Source organism: Piliocolobus tephrosceles, chromosome 4, assembly GCF_002776525.5.
Source record: "Piliocolobus tephrosceles isolate RC106 chromosome 4, ASM277652v3, whole genome shotgun sequence".
Taxonomy (NCBI): Eukaryota; Metazoa; Chordata; class Mammalia; order Primates; family Cercopithecidae; genus Piliocolobus; species Piliocolobus tephrosceles.
In genome coordinates, this window is record NC_045437.1 from 6,103,011 (window position 1) to 6,126,790 (window position 23,780).

Consider the following 23,780-nt stretch of genomic DNA (forward strand, 5'->3'; position numbering starts at 1 on the left):
AACACCAATAAATACAGACCTCTTGACTTCTCTACAATTAAACAGAAAGATTTGAAAAGGAAAAAATATGCCAATTGGAAGACAATCTAGGTTACGTTTTGTGTTATATTTATTGCCTAGAGTTGTTTTTGTGAGGGAACAGACACGAAATTACATAAATAAGTAATTATGCCTACTGTAGTTACCATGAAGTAATAACCAAATAATAATAAATTTCTTTTTCTTTTTCTTTTTCTTTTTTTTTTTTTTTTTGAGATGGAGTCTCACTCTATCGCCCAGGCTGGAGTGCAGTGGTGCAATCTCAGCTCACTGCAACCTCTGCCTCCTGGGTTCAAGAGATTCTCCTGCCTCAGCCTCCTGAGTAGCTGGGACTATAGGTGCCTGTCACTATGCCCAGCTAATTTTTGTATTTTTTTTAGTAAAGACAGGGTTTTATCATGTTGGCGAGACTGGTCTTGGACTCCTGACCTCAGGTGATTCACCTGCCTCGGCCTCCCAAAGTGGTGGGATTACAGGTGTGAACCACTGTGCCCAGCAAATTTCTAACAGAAGGTTTTCCAAAACAGCAAGAGTGGTTAATCTAAAATATTTTATAGAAAGATTTTAAGATTTTTTTTTTTTTTGAGGCAGCCTGTCATCTAGGCTGGAGTGCAGTGGCACAATCTTGGCTCATGGCAACCTGTGCCTCCCAGGCTCAAGCAATTCTTGTGCCTCAGCCTTGGAGTAGCTGGGATTACAGGTGTGCACCATTGCACCTGGCTGATTTATGTATTTTCAGTAGAGATGGGGTTTCACCATGTTGCCCAGGCCGTTCTTGAACTCCTGGCCTGAAGTGATCCACCCATCTTGGCCTCCCAAAGTGCTGGGATTATAGGTGTGAGCCACTGTACCCAGCTAGATTTTAAGATTCTTATAAATGGAATTAAATATTTAGCTTAGATGAACACAAGTACTAGTTTTCTTCCAATCTAAGCAATAAAGGAGCTTGTCTCCTAGAAGAAACATAAAGTAGCCATGTTATTTAGACAACATGATTTCTTTCTAGAACCTCATATTGGAAGCCCAATTACCTAGGGGTGAAATACTAAAATCCCAAAAAGGTAGCAAATCAACTATAAATGTATGGATCCAATAAATGACTTACAAAACCTATTATAAAATGTGGTATGAACTGCTTAGAGAAAAAAAAAAAAAAAAGCTGATTACAGTGGCAAAATCAGAAGGAAGAAATCTTGAAACCCTTGCTATAGACCAGAAGGTTTTCCATGTCCTTGTTCTAACTGTGAAAAAGTGTTCAATGTTACTGATGTGATGACTCAAATAATAATGATACCCACATGTATATTGATTTAATATTGAACTAAATGCCAGCATTAAGCAGCATCTGTCTTTCACATTTTTAAAAAGTATATCAGAACCATCAAGTTAACCCCTTTTTATCAATATTTCTTTTATAAAGCACTGTTTTGGCCTTTTGCCTTTTCTTGATGGAATTAATTGATGTGATACTAAGAACTCTCCTTTAAGTGATGAAAAATCCCTGCAGATTTGTTAGAATAGGAAGAAAACTTGGGATACCGTGGGATTCTGGGGAGAGCCGTGCAGCCAGCCGTGGTAGACTGTTGTCAGGAACCGAGGAAGAAGGACTGACCAAGGAATGCTGATTGATGAGCCTGCAGGAATTCTGCGGTAGGGGAAACGTGGATGTGCATTAATTTGTTCAAATGAGGTTGTAAATAAGAGAAGACCAGAGATCGGCTCCTAGGAACTGCCACCCCTCAAGGGGCAGTGTACAGCCAGTGGTGACAGAGCAGCACAGGAGCATCACCCCTCCTGATCCATGTGGTGGAGATGGTAGCATTGCCTCATGCAGATTTTGTGAGAAATAAGTGGGATGAATCTGTTTGGTGGGCTGACTCCCTGATGCTCCCTAGAAAGGAGCCTTGTGCCCAAGTCAGATTTCTATCCATACCTGTCATCCTGAAAATGTAGATTGTGATGATCAGGTCAAAATATTTTGAATACCTTAGATGATGTATTTGTATTATTAGAAAAACAAAGCCCTGCTTAGCATACCCGACAACAGTGCTTGATGGTTTTTACTATCAGTTATGGCTACTATGTTGCACTAACAATGGTAATATGAAGGGTTGCAACAATACTGTTCAGTCAGGCTGGGGCTCGTAGTGAAATTTTATGGTTTATTCGTCATAATCATCTTGCAATTTTTTTCCTTTAGGTTTTGGCTTATGGTTAACGGGTATGTTGATAAACATCCATTCAGATCATATCCTAAGGAATCTCAGAAAACCAGGAGACACTGGATACAAAATACCAAGGGGTATGTACTGAAAGTGAAGAATTTCTGTGAAAGTTGTGTGCCATGGTGCCTGTCTATTTTAGTGTTGCCAGCTCTAAGAAGTAGTAGCATGGTATTTATTAGCTACAAGTTTTCAGTGTAAGTCATCATTATTAATAACCAGTGCTGTTGTTATTGTCTTATTAGAATAACAAAAGAACCAAATCTGGCTAACTGAACAGTTATTAAACAAAGCAGAAACTCCAGTTATATCTGTGCTTGGAAAGAGAGGATGAGGAAGAATGTATGATTTACAAGGAGTGTCTGACACTTCTGTTTCTAGCAGAATAATGGAATAGATACTTTGACCCTCCTCTGAAAACAGTTTAAAATGTTGGAATATTTTGAAAATCTTCTTAAACGCATCAGTATACTATCAAGAAAGGAAGTAATCATCAGAGGACAAGATCTAGCTGAATGATGGAATCTGGAGTGTGTCTTTTGAGAATTTGTGACGAGGTACCAACCGCCATGCTGGTTTATAACCCAGATTCGCACTACTTGTATAGTATGAAAAATCTCAAGCCGTGAATTAATTTCCGTGGCCTAGGGTGGTGGTGGACTCTTCTGGAAAGCCCAGATTCCCAAGGGGATCTGCATTCAACCTGAGTCTCAACCCAATGTGCCACACTCCACAGAGTAAGAGGTACAGTCACAAGGTACAGAACCCACAAGGAAGTACAGCACCATGAGGGAGAATGTAATTCATCGTGAAAGATTTCAGATGTTAGAATTAATGGAAATATTATAAAGTGAGTACTTTAAATGCTTTTTATAACTAGTAGTTACAATTAGGAGTAAAGAAGCAATGTACCATAAAAAGGACTAGAAACCAACAGAGTTTCAGAAAAAAAATTTTAAAGTACAGAAATCTAAAACTTTAATGGAGAAAGGGCGTGACATCACTTAGTTTGAACTTCTTCCACTTATGTTCCGAGAAACCATATGAGAATAGCAACAAAAACAAACAACGCTCCAAATCCCAAATTACTAAAACTGTGACGCTGAGACCCTGGAATTAGCAATGCCAGCTCCAAACGTGATGGTAGTGTGATAGAAGCGGCAGAGAAGAGAAAACATGACAGAGTCCTAGACAGGCTGCTGATCACCCATTCAGCCCCTGGGCGGATTGGGGAAGAATCTCCTCTTTGGTGTTGGGCTATAAGCAAACTACACCCTCATGGGGTCATCCCAAGGAGCCACTTCCTCTGGCAGGTACAGTGGCTGGGAGAGTGCAATGTAAGCTGGACAGTGGCCCCTTCGCTTCATGCCCAGCACCCTTGCATGGGGAATAGCATGATTCCAGATTCCTTGGCAAGTGTTTGTCCCCTGAAGGAGAGGGCCCTGTCCTAAGGAGGGGCTGCCATGAGCCAGACAAAGAAGGGACAGGGCACAGTCCTGGGGGAGGGAGAATGAAAAGGTGCAGAAGATGCCAGAAGCCACAGACTGGCAGATTTGAAAAACACCACTTCCAAAAGAAAGGGCATCCCCAGAGATGGCAGGATCCCATGGGAGGGTCCTCCTGGGCCAGGCTGGTCACGGAAAGGCCTGACGTGCCTCATACAGAGGGTCCTGTCCACTGTCCCACAGTAGTTGAGATGCCACAAAAACTTTTCAGCCTCTTTCCCTCCATTTCCTGCTCTCATGTCTGATCCTTGTTCTAATCCAACATATTGAAACCTGAAGAACAAAAAAGATACGATCCCCAAATCTGTGCAGTCATAACATTGGGACAGCAAAGAAGCAGCAAAACTTACCTGAGCAGAAACATGTTTCACAAAGCAGGGGAAAATTGTGATCAAAATTCCAACATGAGTTTTAAAATGTGAATGGAGGCTAGGCGTGGTGGCTGCACCTGTAATCCTAGGACTTTGAGAGGCCGAGTTGGGCAGATCACATGAGGTCCGGAGTTCAAGACCAACCCGGCCAACATGGTAAAACCCCATCCCTACTAAAAACACAAAATTTAGCCAGGCATGGTGGCATATGCCTGTAATCCCAGCTACTTAGGAGGCTGAGACAAGGCTGAGACAGGAGAATCGCTTGAACCTGGGAGGCGGAGGGTACAGTTAGCCAAGATCATGCCATTGTACTCCAGCCTGGGCGACAGAGTGAGCCTCTGTCTCAAAAAAGTAAAAAATAAAAATAAAATGTGAATGGAGCAGTTGCAGGGTCTATACCCATCAGCTGAAGAACACCTGAAATGAACCTGCAATCTACAAACTTAGCTTATTTTCTGTCTCAGTAAAGGGAGACCCCTCCCTGCCACATTTCCCTATAGTGCATAGCCCTTTCCTGCAGCTAGTAATCAACCCAGCTTCCCGACGGCCTATGGCCATCAACGGCATCTCTGAGAACAGATAGGCCAAAGGAGATGTAGAAGCTTGGCTGAGACTCTCAGGCAGCAGGAAGTAGCACCAGACGTCGGTGCAGATGACATGGGACACATGAGACTTAGGGAAGAAAATGCTTCTAAAATTTTTAATTTCTCCTATCCAAGTACTAACTAGGCTCGACCTTGCTTAGCTTCCAAGATCACACCAGATCAAAATTCTTTATTTCTAATCATTAAATTAAAAGGCCCACAAGACCAGGAAAAAAAAAAAAAAGAAAACACCACAGAGGCATGTCAGAAGATAGAAATGAAAAAGCAAAGAATATGATACCTAGACTGGGTGCAGTGGCTCACACCTGTAATTCCCAACACTTTGGGAGGCTGAGGCAGGAGGATCACTTGAGGCCAGGAGTTCGAGACCAGCCTAGGCAACATAGCTAGACCCCCATCTCTACAAGAAAAATGAAAGAAAATTAGCCAGGCATGGTGGTGCACGCCTGTAGTCCTAGCCACTCAGGAGGCGGAGGTGGGAGGATCACTTGAACCCAGGAGTTTGTGGCTACAGTGAACCTCAATCACGCCACTGCACTCCAGAGGGAGACTCTGTCAAAAAAAAAAAAAAAATCATTCTTATTGTGAATGACGTTTTTGGTGATAGCTGGAGAAGTAGGGAAAATATATCCATCCTAGGCACGTTGAAGTCCATGAAGAAGAAATCCAAAGCATTGGAACAGAACATATTTTAAAAACTAATTCAAGAAAGCTTTTGTGAAGTAAAACAAGATGCAAGAGCATCTGCCGTTTGCAAGTGCACACCCTATACCAGTGAAAGTCGACAGGAAGCAGTGACGATCATCTGCACGTGCCGTGAGTGGCTCATAAGGGAAAGTTTGTTAGATTCTTCAGGGCAGCATTCAGTGCCAAGGCCTTAGAGGCAGCACCATGAGAGGCCCAAGGAATGTGGAAGCCAAAATTTTATCCTAGCTTTGGAGTCTCTCGTGTAAAATCTGTCAGGTTTTGAAGACTACAGGTATAGGGAGTCTGGGTGCTGAGCCCCATGAGGACTCCACCATGGTTGGCTTTGTGACCGGACCCCTCACTGCAGACTTTTCATTTGCAGGGTGTTTTTACGTGACACACTCATGGTTTCTAATACGCAGGTGTGCCGTCTACATCCAGTGATTACGTGAGGTCTTTCAGAAATGCTTCCCAGGACTCTGTTAATAATGGTGCTGTAACTGGTTAGGGTCAAAGGAGCAAGTGACAAAATGAACAAATAAAGAGATAGAGAGAGGTGCACAGATAGGATGCCCATAGTCGGTACATACAGGCTGAACTAGGGTTTAGGGCAAGTGCTGTGGGCTGTGTGTGACAACCAGTTTGTGGTTCTGTAATGCGGCATCTGTAAGCAGCCTTTGTCTCAAGACGACATTTTTTGGCAGATTGGCATCTCCAGGTTTTCCAGTCTAATTACTGCTTGCTAGTCCACCCATGTGGTTCCACCAAATAATGTGCCCCACACTGGACCCTTAGAGAGAAGGTTCACTGAGCAGGCTGCGTGCGGGAAGGCATCATGGCCCCAGCCCTCCCCACAGGCTGTCTGCCCTTTGGGTGACTGGCATCTGCAGGATGGGGTGCAAAGGTCCTTCCACGTCTGGGATTCAGCGGCCCAGGGCTCTGATGAAATACAGATGATTGTTAATGTAATCTTGTAGAAAGTTGAAGCAGTTACAGAAATGGGTGAATAAGAAAGTGAAAGTGACTAAGCTCCACGGTTCAGAGGGAACAGCGCTGTGAATGCTTTGGGTCCATTCTTGCAGGCGCTTCTGCAGGTGCATATGCCCACACATTGTGAATGACATTCTATTTATTGGGCATTAAGTTTGATATTTTTATGTATTATATTGTCATTAAAAAGTTTACTTGTCAATGAATATTGATATTTAGTCTGTTTTCACTCTGCTATAAAGAACTACCTGAGTCTGGGTAATTTACGAAGAAAAAAGGTTTAATTGACTCACAGTTCCGCATGGCTGGGGAGGACTCAGGAAACTTACCATCATGGCAGAAGGCGAAGGGGAAGCAAAGACCTTCACATGGCGGCAGGAGAGAGAGCGAGCGAAGGGGGACCTGCCTCACACTTTCAAACAATTACATCTCATGAGAATTCACTATCACAAGAAACCGCCCCCATGATCCAGTCACCTCCCGCTGGGCTCCTCCCTTGTCCTGTGGGGATCACAGTTCAAGATGAGATTGGGTGGGGACACAGAATCAAACCGTATCAGTATTATTTTACAATTATGAATTATTTCAAGCTTACAGAAAAGTAGTAGAGAGCTCAATATTGCAAACATCTACACACCCCCACCTTCCTTAAATAAGAAAAAGAAAAGCACTTTGCTTGGGCTCAGCAAAACCATTTTCTTTCTTTTTAAAAAATAGACCATCCCAGGCTGGGCGCCGTCGCTCACGCCTGTAATGCCAGCACTTTGGGAGGCTGAGACAGGTGGATCACCTGAGGTCAGGAATTCGACACCAGCCAAGCCAACACGGTGAAACCTCGTCCCTACTAAAAATACAAAACTCCAAAAAAAATAAATAAATAAAAAGATCATCTCAGCTCCAGCCAAGGCCCTCATGCACGTAGGTTGCAGTGTGCTCAGAGAACTAGTCTCTACCCTATGCTGCAGTATTTGTTGAAATTGGTCTTATGACTTAGGGTGTAATCGGTTTGTCTTTTTTTTTTTTTTTTTTTTTTTTTGAGACAGAGTCTAACTCTGTCACCCAGGCTGGAGTGCAATGAATGGCACAATCTCGACTCACTGCAACCTCTGCCTCCTGGGTTCAAGTGATTCTTATTTATCAACTTCCCGAGTAGCTGGGACTACAGGAGTGCACCATCACACCTAGTTAATTTTTGTATTTTCAGCAGAGACAAGGTTTCACCATGTTGGCCAGGCTGATCTGGAACTCCTGACCTCACATGATCCACCTGCCTCAGCCTCCCAAAGTTCTGGGATTACAGGCGTGAGCGACCGCCCCCAGCCTAATTTTTTAAAAAATGCTCTGTCCTTGTGTGCCTTCCGAATTTTCTCAGCTCTGCAGACATAGTGCCCAACCGGAACCCAGGGCAGAATACATCAGGCCTCTCTAGAACACACTTGAGTAGCCACAAAGCTACAGCCTCAGGGTGAGTGCCAAGTCCCACAGAGGGGCCTCCTGCCCTCCTTCTCTGCTAGGACCCCTCTCCCTGCCCCTTGTCTGGTCCTTGGAGTGTGCCAGCCATTGCTCTCCGCCTCAGGGCCTTTGCTGCATCTCTTCTCTTTCCTGAAGCACTCCTGAGAGCACCCCCAGCACCTGCCAGGCTGGCCCTCACTTTCAAGCCTTGAATCGACCCTCACCTTCCCTGGGAGGCCTGTTCCCAGCCACTCTGTGATGGTGACCTCCTCTACCCCATCCCAGTTCCAGGGTCCCTCACTCTGCCCTGTCCCTCGCTACTCCTCGCCCTCCATGTGCTGCGTGCTCTCTTTGTTCATGAAACTGGGGTTTATGGTTCTAGTTGTGGGGAGGGTGTCTGTCCAAGTGCCTGGGCAGGGCCTGGCCCATAATACTGACTCAGCGCATTTGTGAAAATGTGATGAATGAATGAATCTGTGCTTGAAAATGAGTATCTTCGTCGCTCATTGCTCTAGGGTTCTATTTGGGTCCATTTTACGTGCTACTTCATTGTTAGTTGTTACTCTGTATTCTCTGCTTGCATGATCCATCAACAGGTGCAGTGGTTTAGTGGTGTCTTCCACTGTAACTGTACATGTATGTATTCACATAGATGGATATTGATATATATATATGTAGTTGATGATCAGAAGCTGTGATATGAAATAGTAAACCATGTAATGCTGGATATGTCTTATTGATTAACATTCTATAAGGGAAACATTTTTCCGTTCTTGAATTTATGTTCTCTAGGTAAGTATTCACTAGCATTTCTGAGGTCCGTATTTCATTTTGTATTAAATGTACTACTTTGGTCTGTGTTTTCTTCTAGGAGGCTTATTTGAATACGTAACTGCAGCCAACTATTTTGGAGAAATCATGGAGTGGTGTGGCTATGCCCTGGCCAGCTGGTCTGTCCAAGGCGTGGCTTTTGCTTTCTTCACATTTTGTTTTTTATCTGGTAGAGCAAAAGAGCATCATAAGTAAGTTTTAAAACACTTTTAACATTTGTAATTTTTTCTTTGACTATATTATTACTATTTTTCAGGATAGATTTTTGAAGTGTTAATTTAAATTGCTGAGTTTATTCTGTGCTTTGACCAAACAAGTACAAAACCAAACCAATAGCTGTAGAATCACCCAGCTCTAAGGAATTGTCAGATCCACATAAGCAGAGTTATTCTCTATACCACGCCTTTAGCCTCTCTGAATTGACATTGCTGGAGTCAATGGTCCAGCTGGACACCAAGCAGGGGATTCGGGGCTCTGAGTGGGAAACACTGTTTAAAACAGAACCCTGACTGAGCATAGCCAATGGCCAGCTTGTGAATGCCGCAGGTTGAGGAAGTCTGAAGAGGAAGGTGAATCCCAGAGCCTGGCAACACTGGCAGAACTTATGCACACAAGAGCTCTCTAGCTATGTGGTGACTCAGGCCATGGCTCTGAACCTGGGGTCCTTGATAGGCTACAGAGGCTCTGTGTGCCCCCTAAAATGACATTTTCCAGAGACCAGGTCCTTGGCTTTTATCTGATCCCCCAAAGGGCTTGTGAGCCATTTGACCAACACACTCATAAAGAAATCAAAGGGGCCGGGCGCGGTGGCTCAAGCCTGTAATCCCAGCACTTTGGGAGGCTGAGATGGGCGGATCACGAGGTCAGGAGATCGAGACCATCCTGGCTAACCCAGTGAAACCCCGTCTCTAATAAAAAAATACAAAAAACTAGCCGGGCGAGGTGGTGGGTGCCTGTAGTCCCAGGTACTCGGGAGGCTGAGGCAGGAGAATGGCGTGAACCCGGGAGGCGGAGCTTGCAGTGGAACCCGGGAGGCGGAGCTTGCAGTGAGCGGAGATCCGGCCACTGCACTCCAGCCTGGGTGACAGAGCAAGACTCCGTCTCAAAAAAGGAAAAAGAAATCAAAGGGACCGGGTATAGTGGCTCACACCTGTAATCCCAGCACTTTGGGAGGCCGAGGCCAGTGGATCACTTGAGGTCAGGAATTCAAGACTGGCCTGGCCAACATGGTGAAACCCCATCTCTACTAAAAATACAAAAATTAGCCAGGCATGGTGGCGGTCGCCTGTAATCTCAGCTACTTGGGAGGCTGAGGCACAAGAATCACTTGAACCTGGGAGGTGGAGGTTGCAGTGAGCCGATATCATGCCACTGCACTCTAGCCTGGTTGAGAGAGTAAGACTCAGTCTCAAAAAGAAAGAAAGAAAAAGAAATCAAAGGATGTCAAGGCTGAAGTGAATTTAGAGAACATCTTTCTAACCCAATGGATGAGGAAACTGAGGTTCAAGGAGCAGAGTCTGAGGCCTGCCAGGAGCCCCGTCTCATTGACAGGAAGAGATCTCAGCCACAGCGTGGAATCTACCTGCCCTGACATGGGCGTGTGTCCCTGACAATAAATGATGGAGACTGGGCTTAGCAAGCGACCAGCCTGGTATGCACACTTACCGTATGCCCTGAGCCACTCGCTTCATCCACTCAAAACATCTAATCAAAATCTCCAAAGCTGCCAGTGCTACGAGGCATGCAAAAATGTATAACTCTGTCCTTCTTCATGGAGTTTATCATCTCTTTTGGGACTGAGGACAGACAGAAAAAGCTAAAAGAAGAATAGATTGATAGCATGGTATAGTGAGAAAAGTACCTAGGTGTACTTCCAGCCTCACCACGTGTTTGCAGATGCAAAGGATGATTATTGGAGATAAGAAGAAGAAAGGTCATATCTGAAGTATCTCTTTGTCTAGTTTTTTTTTTTTTTTTTTTGTAAGACAGCATCTCGCTCTGTCACCCAGGCTGGAGTGCGGTGGCACAATCTCAGCTCGCTGCCACCTCTGCCTCCTGGGCTCAAGTGATCTTCCCACCTCAGCCTCCTGAGTAGCTGGGATTACAGGCACACACCACCTGGCTAATTTTTTATATTTTTTTGTAGAGTTGTGGTCTCACTATATTGCCCAAGCTGATCTTGAATTCCTGGACTCCAGTAATCCTCGCACCTCAGCCTCCCGAAGTGCTAGGATTAGGGGCGTGAGCCAACGTGGCTGGCCTCTGTCTAATACTTGAAGAAGTGATAGCATAAATGTGAGAGCTGATGAGAGCTCTGAGGGCAGCGCCCTGCATTCTCTCGAAACACTTCATCATGCCAGTGACCTGGTATTTTCACGCATAGACAGTGAAGAGAACAAAATCAGAGCCACGACCTACCTAAATCCTGCAGCTGCTGAGAAAAACAGAGGGGTCTGCAGAAAGCTGAGTGAGTGCTGAAGGCAGAGAGGGTTTGAGGAGGAGGCTCGATGCCAGGCATGGCAGAAAACACTGTGGGCCAGGAATGGGCCTTCCGTGCTGGGAACTGTGTTCGCCAAAAGGTCATATGGGAGTCCTAAGCCCTGGTACCTGTGAAAGTGACCTCACTGGGGAACGTCTTCAGTTGAGATGAGAAGGGGAAACTTGGATACAGACATACACCAGGTGATCACACAGAGTGGGAAGGCCACGGGAAGATGGACAGAGAGGCAGGGGCGATGCAGCCACGAGCCCAGGAACACGTGGCACCACCAGAGCTGGGGGAGATGGCACTGGAACCTTCCCTGAACCTCCAGAAGGAGCAGAGCCCTGCTGCCACCTTGATTTCCAACTTCTGGCCTCCAGAACTGGGAGAGAATCAATGGCCGTTATTATAAGCCGCCCAGTGTGTGGTAACTTTGTTCTAGCAGCCACAGGGAACTGATACACCAGCCTTCTGGCCATTTAAAATTGACTGGGAAAGTAAGGGCAGGAGTATGACTTGTGAACCCTTCTGTTTTCTCCTCTGCCAGATGACTTTGTTGTCACAGGTTTGGTTGAGATACTACGTTATCACTCTATACATTCTAGAGTCTGACTTCCTCCCCTCTGCCCCCGCTGCTCCCAGCACTGCACCGGCCTGGGCCACACTTCCCGGTGAAGATACCATCCTTTACATTCCTAATATTTGATGTAAAGAAGCAAGTAATGGCTCATTTCTCTTAAAAAAAAAAAAAATGAGATAACACTGATATTTAAAAAAACATGGATCAGCGTAAGATTGAACACGGGCACAAGTCAGTGGTAAAGATGTTTTCTCAAATGAAGTCAGGAAACAGGAAAGCCCCTCTCAGTATATGAATATGAAACATATAGAAATGGAAAATAAGTAATTCAGTTATCTAAATGAAAGTCTTTGCTAATAAAAACCCAAAGATACTCTTTGCAGAATTCATGAGTTGAAAGAGCTCTTTGTCATTCATTTGCTGTTAAATTGGTGTCAGTGTGAAACCAGTTTTAAGTCCTGAAGAATTAATCAATTCAGTTTTGCAGAAGTATGTTCAGAAATGTAGGACTTACAAGCTGAGAATAAAATAAAAACTCTTTTTAAAAAAATATTTTCATAAACCCAACTAATTAAGCCATCAAATAAACGTATTCCAAAAGAAAACATGCCAAGGATCTATTCCTTGCACTCCATTTGATGGATTATAATGTTCTTTTTTTTTTTTTTTTTTTGTGACAGTCTCGCCCTGTCGCCCAGGCTGGAGGGCAGTGGCGCAATCTTGCCTCACTGCAAGCTCCGCCTCCCAGGTTCACGCCATTCTCCTGCCTCCGCCTCCCGAGTAGCTGGGACTACAGGCGCCTGGCTACTTTTTTTGTATTTTTAGTAGAGACGGGGTTTCACCACGTTAGCCAGGATGGGCTTGATCTCCTGACCTCACGATCCGCCCGCCTTGACCTCCCAAAGTTCTGGCATTACAGGCGTGAGCCACTACGCCTGGCCAGATTATAATGTTCTAAAAACAAAACTGTATTACAATGAAATTCTTTCTAAAATAATTAGTATTTAAATTCATAAATGATTGCATTGATAGTTAGACTCTAGGTCAGAAACAGTCAACTGTGCTGGGTTGCTAACAAATATTCTGTTTAAGGGCAAAATTTAAAGGTATTCTAAGGAGTGAGAAAAATTTAATCATTTAACAATAAATATTTTATTTCCATGTAATGGTTTCTGTGAAATACATTTAACCTCTTCAGCCAACATCCCTTCATTTTGTGAGAACGTCCTGACCTCACACATGTTCTTTCTGATGTCACGGAGTCCAGCCTTGCTGCCCAGCCTGGCTGGAAGGAGCGTTTCCTCGGCATCCTGCGGCAGTCCTGTGTCTCCTGTCTCCCGCCTGCCCTCTTGTGTTTGCCCATTTCAGGCTCTCCTGCTGTCATGTACTCTACCCTTGACTTTCCGGGCCAGGGTGCGCATCTTCCACGGGCAGTTTCTGGGAGACAGGAGCTCACCCGCTATGTCCCTGTGCGGCATCCAGTGCCGCTGGCCCGTGGGGAAGCTCTTCGGCACTTGGAAGGGGTGGATGGCCTGGATCCCAGCAGGCCTGTGAAAACCTTCAGCCTCTCACCAGCGAACATGTTTGCAATCCACTTTCACAGGTTGCACACCAGCTGTTGGGCTTGGCCACGTTGTGTGTTGGGCACTCCGGTCCATGTGCCACCACTGAGCCACATAGCCGGAAAGGCTGCCGTCTGGTGGCCTCATGCCAGGGGAAGTGACGCTTGACCTGGAAGTCCCGACCGACTTCTTAGAATTGTTCTTATTACATGCCTTTTTGGGGACACAGAACATAAAAAAGTAAATGTGGCCGCCCAGTATGTTCAAATTCTCTATTTGTGGATTCCGGTGTTAAACTTAGCTAAGACCAGCAGGGTTTTGCCAACTGCCTCTCAGTTTCTCATCCTCATATGTTCCTACCACATTAACAACGAGCTAATTGATTTCTCTTACGATTTTTAGTCTGTTGTTTAATCTTTGTGTGTTTATAGAAACTCCCTTTTATGACTATTTCTCCATCTTGTCAAATTATTTCTAATTTTTATTCCATCTACTTAGTTGCCACCCTTCCCAACTGGCTATTACCCCCAAAACAAATGAGCATGCCTTTGTTGATACAATTTATATCAAAACTGAAAATACTGTTTGTTTTGAGCACAAGGCTGAATTGTGGACAACGCCGTACTGCATTTTCCCAGATTTCACTGAATCCTTACTAAGAGCTGCTCCTGAGCCTCCTGGTACACAGCTGGGTGCCCACTCTACACACCCTGGGCTAGGCCAGTAGTTCTCGGCTGCAGGCTAGAGAAGACTCTTAAGAGTCACCAGCAGATATTCAGAAGCACCTACTTGGTCTTGCCCCTCCTCCAGCCTGCATGCTTTCCCCAGGGGCTGAAAAGACAGCTCCACAATGTGCTGTTCAGTATTTTCATCAAATGTCAGTAATTTTCCTTCCAGATAGAAAGCTGAATTCTATGGGCTACTTCTTCTGAATCACACTTTATGATTAGATATATTTAATTCTTCATGATATAGCAAAATTAAACTATAAGTATGAAATGCCGAAGTTTTTGTTACTACATTTAAAAACTGAGTAGTCTTTTGTCATGAAAAATATTGTCACTTTTGTTAGCATCTGTTAAATGTCTAAGTGACAGAATTATTCCCTTTTTTAATTTTTTTTTTTTTCTTATTTTTAGGTGGTACCTCCGGAAATTTGAAGAGTATCCAAAGTTCAGAAAAATTCTAATTCCATTTTTGTTTTAAGTGCGTTTTCAACAAAATTATCTTCAACTTGAAGCTTTCCAATGGTGTTTCTCTAGGGACTTTGTAAATAAGTTATATCTTTGTAATTTTCCTGCTACTTCATCATTTTCAAGATGCCCTCTAGAAATATTTTTTCTAGTAATTTTGCAAGCTACCTAATAAGTACTTAAATAAATTGAAATGGAGGTTGAAGTATCCTACTGTGTAACAGATCAGAATTTCAAACTCTAGGTAATAACCAATGACATTTTTTCTCATTTCAAATTTACCTCTTTTGGCTATGTCTTGCCAAGTGTGTCTAAGAGTAGAGTTTACAACTGTCTTTGATGGCATTTTCAGAACAACAAATGTCACAATCCCTTCTATAGCCCCTACAGTGATCCCTTCAAGGTGAACAGCAGTGTTGCTTTCCTCCCCCTGTAGGGCTGGGATATGTCTTGGAGCCCTCTCTCGGAGGCCACAGAGGCCAGGGGTAGCCATTGTGCAGTCATGGCCCAGGGGAAACTTGCCAGCCTTCATTGTCAGGTGCTGTGTGTAAGTGGAGAACATGGGGATAGAGGAGGAAGCTCCTCGTGGCCCTTCCAAGGTGGGGCAAAGGCATCTGGACTTGTTCCAGCCCAGCCCCCCGGGTGGCATCACCAGGCAGGGAGGGGTGCTGGTGGTGGTTTAGACTGAGTAAGTTGCTTTGCCTGTGCAAGTGGCTCCTGGGCCCTAAACAGGCACCTTTAGGCCATACGGGTCACTCACCATGAGCCATCAATATGCTCTGGTCTGACATGGTTTCTCTTTGTCCTCTAGTCTAGACCTAGTTTTTTGTTCTGTTCTCCACGTATGGATATAGTAGAGATTATTGTCTGTGAAATTTCTCCTTTGTGGATTTTGAGTTTTCCCTTGTAGTGCAAAGAATGATCACCTGTAACAATAACAAGACCACTTTTTAAGATTTATCCTGTTCTTTGTGATTGAAACTTAATTATATTGTTAAGATTCTCTACAGCCTTCTTTTTCTTCCATAGCTAATCTTCTTCTAATAGTTTTTTTGCTTTCTGTTTTGCTGTTGCTGCTTTGCAAAGCTTTTCCCTCATAGCCTGTACCTGTTATCAGTATAAAATAATCTTCCTGTTGAATGCTTCATGACTTGAATTCTACTTTGATAAAAACATTGCCATACTGCTTTTTATCTTGATGAATTCATCTGGCATTTCTTTGCTTTATCATCTCATCTGGAGTTTTTAAATGCCATTTGTTTTAGTTGTCTTTAACAACATAATAAATAGACTTTGCCATTTAATAAGGTAGCTCAAATTCTTTTACTAATCATTACATCGAAACATTCTTTCATCGTGTTTCCTGTTTTTATTTGGTTTTTTCACCTTCTTCTGTTTACTATCTACAGTGATTGGAAAGGAGATTTCCTTTAAAAGGAACAAGCTTATTGGGAATGGCTTTTGTGATTTTTAAAGCAGCCTTGAGAGCTTCCAGTTAAATCTGATGAGCTGAACATACACCTTTCCTTCTCCCCTCTCTATCCTGACCCCAGTTGAAATCACCTAAAAGGAGTTTAAGTGGGGGAGTGGCCCCATAAAGAGAGTGAGAGAGAGTCATCACTGCAGACAGATCATAGCACGGGTGGAGATGGGCCTGATGTGGCAGAGCAGAGAGGCCATGACAGCACGCGCCCAGCCGAGGCCCTGGGTCCTCACACCTGGGCTGACAGAGGGCAGAGGGATGTGAGCATCTCAAAGTGAGACCAACTAAACATGGTGCCCGCAGCAGAAAGCAGTGTCCTCTGCACTCCCACTCCCCACGGACAGCACATAGAGCCCAGAAATGAGCCATGTGCCCATTGCCGGGGAAGAGAAAGGTAGGCTGAGGAGGTGGTTTGTCCTAACACAAAAATTAACTAAGTGGGGAAAACAGAGAACTAGGTGTTGGCATCCCAGGAAAGAAAATAAAGTCTCCACATTTTGATCTTCAGGGATCCTGCGCCATAATGGCTGGTTACCTCCTGCCTCAAGCGGCAGGGAAGCTGGGGGTGGCATGGTGCCCCTGCAATTAACTCTCCTGCTCAGCCTTTCTGGTCCTTTTTAGAAAATGTGAACCAGTGAGCAAGAAGCACCTGGTACAGAGAAAAATCTGCATCATGAAAGAACAATGAAAGCCTCTTCAAGAAAACATGATCCTAGGCATTAAAGGGAATTTTTAAAAAGAAATTGTAACTTCAGGGAGATTCAGCGTCCACAGAGGAATGGACATCACTCACTGTGGGACATCACATACTGGAATACTACTCAGCAATGTGAAGGAATGGACTGTTGATGAATATTTATAAATCACATATCTGGTAAAGGTTTTAATATTCATAATATGTAAAGAACTATCAAGATTCAATAATAAAGCATACGTTTTGTAAATGGGCAAATGATCTGACACTTCACCAAATAATACATACAGTGGCAAATAAGTACATGCAAAGATGCTTAATGTCTTCTGGTCACTAGGGAAACATTAATAAGGTATCAGTACACATCTATGAGCCTTTCACAAAACTGATTTGAATGCTGAAATCTATAAAAATTCATTCTGTTGAACAGTAAGCTGAGGCACAAATAAATTTTAAAGAATTTATTTGATCAAACAACAATTCATGAACTAGGCAGCTCCAAACCAGACATGGTTAAGGAGCTCCACTGGGGGGAGCAAGGAGAAGGCTTCCATAGGATGGACACAGAGGAAAGCAGCACGGTTTGTGGCTCCAGCTACACAGCTGCCTCATTTGGTCTGTTCCCTTGGAAGATCCCTGGTTATGTAAGTTTGGTGCCTGTGCTGGTCAGTTGAGCTTAAATCCTGTTTTTCTTCAGTATAGGTATTTACAACAAATAGCTCAAGTTTTGCTTATGTTTGCAAAGCAAGCAAGGGTTAGGTCATTTATGAGGCCTAACTGGTTTTGTCCGCCCAGGGATTCTTCAGGTCTGGTCTCCATTCTAATTTACTTTAACGCTTCTACATATGATAGTCCCCAAAATATGAACGTTTTCCCAATAACACTTGTAAGCCATAACTTATTTTCCTCCATTAAATATTGTTACATTTACTTCAGATAGTTTTAAACCCCTTAGAAACTACACATTTGCTCAAACAGCCTGTTCTTCAGTTAAAGTTCAAACCTGTTTGACCAGAGAAAAGCAAACATTATTAACTAAGAATATGATTGTGTTAGTCTGTTTTCATGCTGCTGATAAAGACATACCTGAGACTAGCTAATTTATACAGAAAAAGAGGTTTAATGGACTCATGATTCCACATGGCTGAGGAGGCCTCGCAATCATGGCGGAAAACACGTCTTACATGGTAGCAGACAAGAAAGAATGACAGCCAAGCAAAAGCGGAAACCGCTTATAAAACCATGAGATCTCGTGAGACTTATTCACTACCCTGAGAACAGTATGGGGGAACCGCCCCCATGATTCAATTACCTCGCACTGGGTCCCTCCCACAACACGTGGGAATTGTGGGAGCTACAATTCAAGATGAGATGTGGGTGGGGACACAGCCAAACTATATCAACCATTTTTTTTTTCACTTGTGAAGGTAAAACATTTAATTTAAATATGTTGACACTACAATGTATTAAATAGTTATAAATGGACACAGTGTATTCTATAGCTGCCAAGTTTACTTTTTTTTTTTTTTCTTTTTTTTTAAGGAAACTGTAAGTTATACTGTGGTTAAGACTTGTACCTTCACCCTTGAAAAAACCCACATTCTATCACAGCGATGTATGGTCAGACTTAACAGCCCAAATTGTTAAACACTTGGATCAAGTCATAACCGGTTTTATTGCAAAAGGACCCTGGACACATTTATCAATTCTAGTACCTTAATAGCTAACTGACAAGTCATTAACATACAGAAATATGCATCATGAGAAGCAAGAAATATCATCCATCCCTTCTGCATATTAGCAGCTTGTCACTCCTGAGCAACAGTGCTCACATGCCTGAGGTCTGTAGACACTCACTTTCCGCATTCCTTCTGGAGTGAAAGATGGAATGACTTAAGTACAAATGCAGCATATTATAAACAATTTCTTACAAAAGTCACAAACCAAAGTATTTTACAGAATTTACTACAAAACGCCATAAAAACGGCCTTCACTGAAGCTCTCTCTCCCGGTCGGTATCCGGCGAGCCAACTGGATGTCTTTGGGCATGATGGTGGCTCTCTCAGCTTGGATGAGATAGTATCATCTCACGGATGAGATAGTGTCTCTCAGCGTGGATGGATAATATCTTCAAACAGACCCACCAAGTAGCTTCCTAACCTCCTGCCGCGCACGGATAGCTGCGCTGGGAAACCTCAGGTCGGTTTTGAAATCCGGCGCGATCTCCCGCACCAGCCTCTGCAAAGGCAGCTTCCGGATGAGCAGCTGGGCGGACTTCTGATAACCACGAATCTCTCGCAGCGCCCCGGCCCCCGGCCTGTAGCGATGAGTCTTCTTCACCGCCCCCGGAGGGGGGCGCTGTCCTGGCGGCTTTCGTGGCCAGCTCCTTGCGGAGGGCTTTGCCCTGGGGGATTTACAAGCTGTCGGCTTGGTTCGGGCTATTTTTTTTCCCCAGAGCCAAAGTTTGAGGCCACAGTCGCGGAGCGAAAAGCCTACGCTCCTCCAACTAAAGACCAAACCGCTCTGCGCTGCAAAGACCTTGACTAATAAAAATTTAACCTTTTTTATTAACTTAAAAAAAAATCCAGTCTAAAAATGGTTTCATTCTACAAAGAGGCATCTTTTCCAAATCGCAGTGAAAAAGACGAGTAATTCTCAACTTTACTTTCTATTACTTGCTATGGAATTCCCTCACAAAATTGCTCTCCAGCACACCAGAACAGCATTTGTAGAATGGTATTAGTGTAATGACAGTGAGACTAATTGTCTGATACACATTAACAAAAGCAGGTGACTGCTGGTCACCATAGCAAGACATTCAGCTAATAAATGGTTACCCGCTGAATCTTTACGTAGCACATTAATTGCTTCGCCCACATAAAAATAAACAGCAGCCAGGAGACTACCCTAGTCAATGTCCAGAGGGTCCCCTTTCTTTCCATTTTCTGCAGGCGAGTCCTTTCTGTTTAGAAACCTTGCCTGCGCGGCATGCTCGTGCCACCATGAGCGGGAGGTCACCGGCAGCTCAGGAGGCTCCTATTCCCCAGGCTGACTGGGGCCGCGGAGGCTGGGGAATGGGCACACACGTGCCCCCATTAGCCAGATGAGGCTCACGTTCCGTTTCTTCCGGAAGCGCTGCGCTAGACTGTGGCCTGCTGGAGTGCAGCAACCAACTCTAAGCCATTCGCTGCCATCCACCCTAAGACCTGGTAGGAGGCCTGGGACGTAGTCAGGGCTCAAAACACATTTGCTAAACAACAACAAAATGACTCACATATTGCTTCTCACTCAAAGCAGAAAACCAAGGTAGAAAGATGACAGGGAAACACAGCCAGGGGTGTGGATCCTGAAGAGATGCCTGAAATGAGTGTCCTGTACAGTGGCAAGGCTGGAAAAGCGTTTGCCAGTTACTGTTCCTGGCTAAAGGTCATTCAGGTCCACATGCCCAAACACAACTAATCTGTGCATTTTGAGATCCGTGGACGGCCTCGTAACCCTGTGTCCTTGAAGCAAATTAGTGAGTGCCCAAGGTAGCCTGGGAGGGTGTCCCCTCTGGGGTCACTTCTGGGTAGAAGCAACTTTCAAAGCCAAAGCCCCCCAGGCCAGTTTGGGGCCCCCACATCTGCTTCTCCACTTATTCTGTTATCTGATCTTCTTAAAGTGCTGGCTCAGAGCTGACCAGCATCACCACTGATGAGACTGGGTTATCTCTGGGTTCTGATGAAGCCCAAGATTGCCAAATAAATCGTGACTCCAGAATCTGTAGCTTAACCCTGGTTGGGTGTCCTGGGTCCCTCCAGCCTTCCTCTAAAGTCTTCTGGTGAGGGCCCTCTGTCTGTTCCGGCCGCTGACAAAATACCATAAACTAGGTGACTTATACACAACAGAAAGGTATTGCCCACAGTTCTTGAGGGTGGAAAGCCCAAAATCAAAATTCGGTGTCTGGTGAGGCCCCTGTTCCTGGTTCATAGGCGATACCTCCCTGTGCTGTCACCTGGAAGAAGGGACTAGCCAGCTCTGTGGGTCTCTTTCTAAGGACACGAATCCCATTCATGAGGCCTCCACCCTCATCACCTAATCATCTCCCAAAGGTTTCACCTCCTAACACCATCGCATTGTGGGCTAGGTTTGACATTTGAATTTGGGGCTCACAAACACTGGGACACTGCAGGCCCACTGGCTTTGCTTTTCCTATCTGAACAGGTCCCCAGCCCACGCCGGCAGTGGCCAGCCCTTAGGAATTCAGCAAGGGGACTGTGCCACTGCCCACCATCACAGCCCTGTCCCAGGCAAGGGGCCCATCCCATGGAGATGGCCCTGCAGTGCTGGGGTTGTGTACCCTCAGGGAACCTGGGGGTCTGGCCTCTCTCCAACACATCAGGGCCAGTGCCCCCTAGCTTGCTCTGCCCTCTGCCACCCTCCTCTGTGGTTGGGGGTTCTCAGGGAGCTCACTGCACCCAGGCACCCTGCCCCAGTCCTTGGCCTAGCATGCCCCAGCCTTGCCACAGTGCAGCTTCCTTCTGAACTGCCCTTGGGTGTCTATGGGCACCAGTGGGTCTACTGCTTCCCCAGACTGGGTCTTCTTCCTCCTCTCCATGCTGGGGATGGGATTGCTCTGAGGTGGCCACCCCAGGCTGGTATAGCAGCAAAAGCCCCAGCCCACAGTGCTCTCCTTAGCTTGTCTAAGCCTCTTCTCTACCCCAGGCCAGGGGCTGGAGGGAGGAGCGCAGAACCCAGCATCTCCCCACTGCACCTTCCTCCTCCCCCCAGGACCCCAGGGCCCCCGAGGGGCAGGCGTCTCTGTTGGGTCTCCCTTGCCTAGCTGGGACTTCTTTCTAAGGTCTCTCTGACCTCAACCTGTGGTTAAGCCTTGATGGTGGGTGGGGTGCAGTAGAGGAGGCAGAACTGGCTCAGCAGGAGAGGCTTTAAATCAGGCAGTACTTCAGAAATGGTAGCCATGCTGCGATGGCCAGTTGCCTTATTTGTTTTAAACTAAGCACTTTCCCAGCAGCCCTAATGGTCCTCTGCCTTTATTGCCTGAAAATCCCCTTCAGCAATCCTAAAGCCTCTCCCAGCTTGACTTGGCCCTCTCCCTGGCGGAGACATCAGGGCTGCCAAGCCTTGCTTCTCTCCTTTCCTACCTTTTACCTGTTTCTGACTCAAACCACCTCTGTGCTAGGCTTCTCCCTCAGAGAGGCCTCTGTGCATGACTTCAGTCACCCAACACTGACAGAACTTAGAACCCAATAGCCCATTTCTCTCCTTCCATCCAGACCCTGTCTGCTGTTATCTGTAGGAAGACCACAGCCAACTGCTATCATGACCAAAGCTAAAATCCAATGAGACAGAGAACAATAGTTGTACCCATCTCCTCCTTAATCTCCAAGGCCAGTGGTGCATGCATTTGTGCATTCAACAATATTTGCCAAGCACTTACTATATGTCAAGCACAGCAGTGGGTGCTGATGACAGATGGGTAGACAAAACAGTCCTGGCCCAGGTGGAGTGACAGGTAAGAAACAAGTAAGTAGCTAAAATAGAAAAAAATGGGTAGAAAAAAATGACAAGAATAAAAGCAAGGAAAAGGGAAGGGACCCTCTCTTGTGTCTGATACAGCCATAATCTTCTCCATAGGCCATTGCTGTAACCAAAGCTTGCCCACCTTTCTTAAGATACTCATTGACCAGGTCATTGCAAGTACTGTTAACTGATTCCTTTTTATGGCTGAGTAGTATTCCATTGTGTGTGTGTGTGTGTGTGTGTGTATATATATATATATCTGTATACGTGTATATATATATATATATATATATATATATATATATATATATATATCCCACAGTTTCTTTATCCACTTGTTGACTGGTGGGCATTTGAGTTGGTTCCGCGATTTTGCAATTGTGAATTGTGCTGCTACAAACGTGTGCGTGCAAGTATCTTTTTTGAATAATGACTTCTTTTCCTCTGGGTAGATACCCAGTAGTGGGATTGCTGGATCCAATGGTAGTTCTACTTTTAGTTCTTTAAGGACTCTCCACACTGTTTTCCATGGTGGCTGGTGGCTGTACTGGTTCACATTCCCACCAGCAGTGTAGAAGTGTTCCCTGGTTGCCGCATGCATGCCAACATCTACTGTTTTTTCATTTTTTGATTATGACCATTCTTGCAGGAGTAAGGGGGTATCGCATTGTGGCTTTTATTTGCATTTCCCTGATCATTAGTGATGTTGAGCATTTTTTCATACGTTTGTTGGCCATTTGTATATCTTCTTTTGAGAATTGTCTATTCATGTCCTTAACCCACTTTTTGATGGGATTGTTCTTTCCTCGTTGATTTGTTTGAGCTTGGTGTAGATTCTGGATATTAGTTCTTTGTCTGATGTATAGATTGTGAAGATTTTCTCTGACTCTGTGTGTTGTCCATTTACTCTGCTGACTGTTCCTTTTACCATGCAAAAGCTCTTTAGTTTAATTAAGTCCTGTCTATTTATCTTTGTTTTTATTGTTGGAGACTATTATTCTAAGTTAAGTAACTCAGGAATGGAAAACGAAATATCGTATGTTCTCATTGATATGTGGAAGCTAAGCTATGAGGATACAAAGGCATAAGAATGATACAATGGACTTTGGAGACTTGGGGGGAAAGGTGGGGGGGGGTGAGGAATAAAAGACAACATTTATGTTATAATATATACCACTTAGGAGATGGGTGCACCGGGATCTCCCAAATCACCACTAAAGAATTTACTCATGTAACCAAATACCACCTGTACCCCAATAACTTATGGGAAAAAAAAAAGATATTGATCAACCTATTCCAGGCCCTCTTTCTACCAGTGAGCCTCTTGGGGACATAAAGAGCTGCCTGCCCTCCCCTGTTTCCCTTGCCTGTTTACAGCAGGTACAGGCTTCGTCACAGTGCATCCCTTCTGAACTCCTCCAGCAACTTCCATCTGTCGTGGATCCAGGGTAGAATTCTGTCCTGGATTACAAGACACTGCAGGCTGGATCGCTCTACCCCACTGCTCCCATCTCTGGAACCTCCTAGCCTGTTGAGTAGGATCTTCCTGACATTACAGATT

General features: G+C 44.8%; 1 protein-coding gene and 1 pseudogene across 1 annotated transcript in view; one reads left to right on the top strand and one right to left on the bottom strand.

Annotated features, from left to right (window-relative positions):
* SRD5A1 (steroid 5 alpha-reductase 1) overlaps positions 1-15,826 on the top strand; it is a 38,142-nt gene extending 22,316 nt beyond the window's left edge. The window contains exons 3-5 of the mRNA XM_023218235.1: positions 2,240-2,341; positions 8,746-8,896; positions 14,469-15,826. Coding sequence (XP_023074003.1) covers positions 2,240-2,341; positions 8,746-8,896; positions 14,469-14,535 — 320 coding nt within the window. The 3' untranslated portion in view covers positions 14,536-15,826. The remainder of the gene's footprint in view (positions 1-2,239; positions 2,342-8,745; positions 8,897-14,468) is intronic.
* A 3,003-nt stretch (positions 15,827-18,829) lies between these two features.
* Positions 18,830-21,296, bottom strand: LOC111546769 (annotated as a pseudogene).
* Between the last annotated feature and the right edge of the window lie 2,484 nt (positions 21,297-23,780).